General features: G+C 35.3%; 1 protein-coding gene across 4 annotated transcripts; it reads right to left on the bottom strand.

Annotated features, from left to right (window-relative positions):
* Positions 1 to 2,330: 2,330 nt before the first annotated feature.
* LOC112451819 lies at positions 2,331 to 6,573 on the bottom strand. 4 transcript variants are annotated; one of them, XM_025011716.1, is made up of 2 exons: positions 3,562 to 5,235; positions 2,331 to 3,163 (listed from the first exon to the last, which is right to left on the bottom strand). In XM_025011716.1, exon 1 carries the CDS (start codon positions 4,328 to 4,330, stop codon positions 3,575 to 3,577), a length of 756 nt encoding a protein of 251 aa, XP_024867484.1. In that variant the 5' UTR covers positions 4,331 to 5,235; the 3' UTR covers positions 2,331 to 3,163; positions 3,562 to 3,574. The 4 variants fall into 4 exon arrangements, with proteins under 4 accessions (XP_024867484.1, XP_024867481.1, XP_024867482.1 ...); XM_025011713.1 differs by lacking the exon at positions 2,331 to 3,163 and having other exon boundaries at positions 3,191 to 4,333; positions 4,819 to 5,234; XM_025011714.1 differs by lacking the exon at positions 2,331 to 3,163 and having other exon boundaries at positions 3,191 to 4,333; positions 4,909 to 5,234.
* Positions 6,574 to 6,678: the final 105 nt, after the last annotated feature.

Here is a 6,678-nt window from a genome sequence, read left to right as displayed (position 1 = left end):
TATATATTTATTTATTCATTTATTCATTCATTTATTTATTATTACTTAAGATATAAAATATAAATTTATAATATTTTTTACAATAAGTTATTATATATTTCGAGTATTTGTGGTAATTTTACCTCATAAATATACATATAATATATGTGTGCTATATATTTATGGTATAATGTAAAGTATAATATTATATATTTATATCAATTATATCATTGTATGTACATTGTACATATCTTTTTATTGCTACCGTTGCTTCGTCATTATTTTCACGTTGCATTGTTATTCAAATCTGATTCGTACAATTGAGATGATTTATTTGAAGAAAATAAGAAATTGATGCCAGAGAGATGGTATATATATATCCTTCTTTTAACCGCACGATCAGGGGCTCTATTCTTGAATCGTTTTCATGAAACTCGCATGCGAAATTCAATGCTTTTCAAATAGAAAGTCGCATACGAAAATCATTAGGGCAGGCTCGAGAATACGGTCCCAGGATAGCACCCAGATTGTTTTCACTTCTAAACTTTTAATAAATTACATATTTGATTGAGTTAATTCTATTTTATAGTTTTATTTTCCGCTTCTCGACTCGACTGCTCCATCCGTCTTGCTCCACATTACCGGGAATATATAAATGCCGGAGTCGGTCAACATTGCACCAGGCGACATACAATCAAATTAGTACACATTCTGATGTTGATCGGCGTTTATAGCTCGTCCAAACGCGCGCATTTCGACTAGAGAGGCAGCCACGTACCTATCGATTTTATCGATCACAAGTATCACAACGCACAAACTGCTCCCGTACCGTGTAGGAGCGCGTTTATTTATCTAATCGTATAAAACGGCCAAGTCGATCCAGATGAATATTCAGGAGTGATAGAACATGCGATTCAAAATGCTATTTTAAGAAAACGAAAATCAATCCTCACAAGGCCTAAAAAAGCGACCTAAAAATCGGATGACGCTTCTCATGCACGTAAATTCCGTATATATACGATTCTCATTCATGGATTCCAAAGAACTTAATTCGCTTCTGCCGTGGCAGACAGACTTCTCATCTGTCAAAGCTCATTAAATCTTCTCTCGATCCGCGTCTCCTCATGCTTGCGAGGCAAAAAGTTTCTCTTCTATCTATTATTTCAATTACTTTAATTATACAATGCTACGCGAGTCAATGATCGAGTAATTTTGAGCGTGTTGATTAAATCGATGATAGAAAAGACACTTTCAAGACAGATTTTGAAATTTTTAATTTTAATCGAATTTAAGTTGATTCTCCCTTTTTTCTCTATATATTAGTAGGCAAGATTCCGATAACTTTGGCGCCTTAATTTGACGATGGTTTCTATTGACTCGTCTCGAAGTCAATATTTTTTTTACTTAGCGCACAAAATTGTAAATTGAAAAACCCCGGAAAATATTCTGTAGGTAATAATTACGCAACTTAAGGGAAAGTATTTCTAAATCACGAACGACGAACACGAACTCTTTGAGATCGGTCGTAAAATCGAGCATGTTCTGGATTGTAATTTCGTAATTAGTGAACGTAGATAAAAAAAAAGAGTAAAGAACCATACCTTAAAAAAGCAATGCACTGAATATCCAGCACCTCCAGAATAAATCAATAAGATGTATAGAAATTAATGTAAATGTGTTAAATGAAAATATTTTTCAACGTAATTTATCAGATTTTGGATGTATGTTACGCTCGAGAACACTTCGCACAGATCAACCGATCCTAAAGAGTATAACTTTCGCTGTGTACTTCTGTTTTGTACCAATTCGATCGGCTATTTTCCCCCTTCCTCTTCACTTCTCTGTTTGAAATTGGTCGCACGGATATTAATATTTATCACCATTTATTGTCAGTATAGAGAGTCTCTCGCGTAATAAAAGTATTCGTCACCGGCGAGTAAAGTGCTCAACCAAATAATCCCCGTCAAGATTATGTGTTCAGAAAGGATACGTTATACTCTCTGTGACGTCGTTAGCGGTAAGATAGCATTCAGAGATCTATTCAGAGAATAATATAATCCTTCTACCAATTATACATACATATAATTATAAATGTATATTTCATGTATTTGTTTTTAAAAATACAGTAAAACTACCGTTGTAACGACATAATATTAGAATTTTGCACCCAACATTACCGTTGAATCTTTTTCGTATAGTAGCCAAACTGGTGTCCTGGAATCACGGCAATTACCGATATTTCAGTTGGACCAATTTTCTTCGAATTGGCTTTACGCATGGAGAATGGAAAACCCATTTACACGTTTAAAGTATGTACAGAAATCATGTGCAGGATGGTAAAGACTAAAAACCTAAGAAAAATATATTTAATACTAGTTGGTGTAGCACCTTTTGTACCTAGAGCTGCCACTTCAAGAAAACGTTCACTTATATACAAAATATATCGCAAATATCTCGTTAGATAAGGACAGATATAGGCCGGAACATAGAAAACGGTCAAAATTATCGACTCCGTCGGAGTTCGGTGAGTTGACGTCCCGCTGCGGGGCAGGCGGCGCGGCAGAGGAAAAGCATATAGGTTAAATTATCATCGCGTGAAATAAACGAATTTTAGCTAATAAATATGTGGAATGCGTTCAATTGCTGTTTCTTAAGGTTTAAAAAGAGTTGTTTGTACAATTGAAACCCAAATACGTTATTTATCCACGTTAAAATGTGGAAAAAATAAATGTAGTCCTGTTTTATTTTTACAATTTCTTAATAACTATGTAGATAAATAATTTCAGTTTTCGAAAAAGTTCTTCCTAAATATGTAAAGAATTATTTGCACCTATTTTCATTAAATTCTTATCATTTTTAATATGCTTTCGAGAGTTACATTACAGGTTAGGTAAAATTTTTGCTATGTCGCCCATATATAAAAGAGAGACAAGAGTATAATTTTATTGTCGACGGTTAATTTTCAAAATAACCAATTTCTATTCGCTATTCTGAAAAGTTAACCGTCTGTTAACGTCGGTTAACCATGCAGACAATTGTCTTCAACTTTGGCATGAACGACAGATTCCCATAGACAAATATCTTCCATAAATTTCAACCAATTCTTATCATATTGATTTGAGCAACCAATCTCTTTAATTCAATATACGCAGAGGAAGATTCTATCTAAAGCATTTTTTATCATCTAAAAAAATAAAAGTTAAATAATATCTTGTGTATGCAACAGAAATTGCAGTAATATATACAGTTAGTATAACTAGTATTTTTCTTAAAAAATAATGATTATAATTAGAGGTAATACATGATACCGTATGAGAGCGAAAATTATCTTGTTGTGAAGATACAACATTATTTTACATTACTATTTTACATTATTTTACATTATTATTTTACATTGTTATACATTATTATTATGATATTATTATGATAAAACTTGTACATTGTTAATATGCACTTATTATGATGAAATTAACTCTTTCTTATCAATTTAAGTAACACGATTGGCTTCTTATTATGTTATTCCAAAAATAGAAAACAATAAGTTTCGCGTTGTGATTTTTTATTCTCAACTTTGAGACTTACGATAAATTAGATTTCATAACTGACCAAGGGCCCTCCTTTTTGCAATATCGTGATACACTCTTACATATATCTTTGGGGAATATCTTGACTTTCGTATTTTGGTTTTAATAGAAGCAATTTCAGTAGACGTGAGACAAGATAATAGCTTTTGTATCGTAGGTGTCTTTTCGTATTGTTTGGCTTGTTGCTTACATCGAAATAGAGATAAGTGCCCCGTGGTTAATTTTATTTGTTTTTTTCTTGATACTTTTTCTCTATGTTCTAATTTAAATGTTTCTGCCGTTGAATTAGTTAAGTCAGTATGTTTGCCCGGTAAAGTTTGTGGCTGATTGAATAAGTAGGAATCATCTTCTTCCGGAGTATCTTGGAACAACGCAATTTGAGTCATTTCTGGTACATTGGTCATTCTTTGACTTTCCGTCATCGCTATCACGTCTTTCACAGCGAACATGCTCGTGCTGGCAGTCGATCTTTGCGATTCTATTTCAATCACATTAGATATGCTAGAAGTTGGATTGTTTGGCAAGTTTAAAGAAGGTGCAATACCGCGTTTCAACTTCCTTACTCGGAAGGTTACTAGATAGTCATCGTCGGCAAAATGCCGATAGCATACGGCACATTTGCTTATCTGCTCGTCGGTAAGATGTTGAATTTTCTCAGAGTAAATCATGCTTTTCCACTTCTGGAAGAGAGCAGGGTTCTTGGGGATCTGATGAGACGGGGCGTCTCCTCCCGAGGGACATCCCAAGACACAGCATGCCCTGCCCATAGCCTAACGACAAGATATACATTCTTATCATTTAATTTTTGTACTATATTTATAATCCCAAACAGCCAAGTCTATTGAAAGCAGACTTTGCTAAGTATCTGCTACAAATTTTGTCGGCAGAAACATTACAGATTTAAAGGTCACTATTTCCAATATCTGTTAACCTCTAACCAACGGTTAACTTTTCAGAATAACGAATAGAAATTGGCTATTTCGATAAATAATTGTCATAAGTCACTATTTCCAACGTCTGTTAACCTCTAACTGAAGGTTAACTTTCAAAATAACCAATTTCTATTCGCTATTCTGAAAAGTTAACCGTCTGTTAACGTCGGTTAACATCGGTAGAGGTTAACAGACGTTGGAAATAGTGACCCTTAATACTAGTTCTGATATATCACATGATGTCAACAGAACTCTAACAGAAGCATAAAAAAATCTGTTAATATAATCAAACAGCAGATTGCAGCTGTAGAAATCGAGCAGACCCTGCTAAAACCGTTCAGTAGTGCGATTTTTCTTCTTCTTATATTATGGCCTACAAGCAATATACTGCTCAAAAGATGGCCAGGGCGAACCTCTTGTCGTAGTAGCCGTAATCGGCGTGTCTCGGCAAAGTCGTAAGCCACGAATGGCGCTGTTACAAAAATGCGATTTAATTATTCTTCAAACTCGGGGATGTGTATATGTATGTGCGTATGCGTAATTGTATGTGTATATCCGCAGTGTCTTGAACTCGGTTTGATGCCGTAGATTCGTTAGGCCCAAGGAACTGCGCGGATCACTTCCCCCTGCTGCCACAGTAGTGCGATTCTGTAACTCGTTATGCGTCATTGTGCTCATAATGACAGTTGCGCAGCTTTTTTTCCATATAGTATACTTGCGTAAAGGTGCCTTTTCACGTTGACGCTCGACGCTCATTTTCAGCAAGCAAAAATCTTCAGAAATAATATATTTTATTTATATATATGTATCTATAAAATATTATTACTTGAAAATATTACTTCAAGAAAATAATTAATATTTTACGTATTTCGAAATCTAATGTTTGATTGTACTCTGGGACGATTAACGACGATTCATCGACGGCGATGAATATTACACAAATTCAACTTTCATTTCTTTGACGCCCAAAGCATTGGCACCTTTAAGGTGCCAATTCATGAGACGCCGAAAATGAGCGTCAACAAGGTGAACGTGGTGGTTTCGCTTTGACGCTAGCGTCAAAGAAATGAAGTTGAATTTGTTTAATATTCAGCGTCGTCGCTGAATCGTCGTTAATCGTCCCAGTGCAATCAAACATAGACTTTAAAATACGTAAAATATTAATTATTTTCAAGTAATATCTTCAAGTAATAATATTTTATGGATATATATATAAATAAAAGATATTATTTCTGAAGATTTTTACTTGCTAAAAATGAGCGTCGAGCGTTAACGTGAAAAGGCACCTTTAAAGGTGCGATTTCATGGGCGTCAGTTGTCGCGCGTCAAGACGATTTTGTGACGTCATGTTGTTTCTGCGTCGACGCTGAGAAGTTCAGATTTCCCAACTTCTAGCGTCAACTGGCATCTCGACGCGAGTTCCAAAAATTGACGCATAAAAACCTTTTTCATTGCGCGTCAGAATATCGGCGTCATTAGGGTTGGTTTATAATAGCTGTAACCGTTGATTTAAGCCGTAATTTTTAAGAAATTGACCAGTCACAGTCGATTATTCTTCTCACATTCGACTGTGATTGGTCAATTTCTTGAAGATTACGGCTTAAATCAACGGTTACGGCTATTATAAACCAACCCTTACACTAATCTAACTTACCCGAACTTGATTTCGAGCGTCAACTGACGCCCATGAAAAAGCACCTTAAGAGTTACAGAATTTAGGGGTACAGGCTCTGCGCGGTTTCTGCCGCCAATCTGCTGTCTGATTATGGGTGCATTCCATTTCATACATGATGCGCATTATGCGTGAAACAGAATGCGCCCTGTTAGCAGATTCTGCTGGCAGAACATGAATACGAACGCAATTGATGTCAGTCTGCTGAATGCTGACATGTCTGATCAAATCTATTATACCAATCTGCCGACAAACTGCTATCATTTTGCTTACTGGGATATTAACGATCGCTTATCGACATCTCTTTAAACACTCACCTACAATAATCTCCAAACAACCTCAAATTACCATCACGCTTATGGTTTCTCCGACGGTTTCTCTGGTTCGAAACAGTGAACTATATAGGCGTTCGGAAACTTCACTCAGGGAGTCGATTCTGTATCTTGGGACAGTGAGGAAATTCACTAGAGAATCTACAATTTCATTTGTCGAAATCTAGTAAATCTGTTCA

This window comes from Temnothorax curvispinosus, unplaced genomic scaffold (genome assembly GCF_003070985.1).
Source record: "Temnothorax curvispinosus isolate PA1 unplaced genomic scaffold, ASM307098v1 QBEX01002633.1, whole genome shotgun sequence".
NCBI classification, from domain to species: Eukaryota; Metazoa; Arthropoda; class Insecta; order Hymenoptera; family Formicidae; genus Temnothorax; species Temnothorax curvispinosus.
The sequence above is the reverse complement of the archived record's forward strand: the minus strand, read 5'-3'. Positions and strand labels throughout refer to the sequence as shown.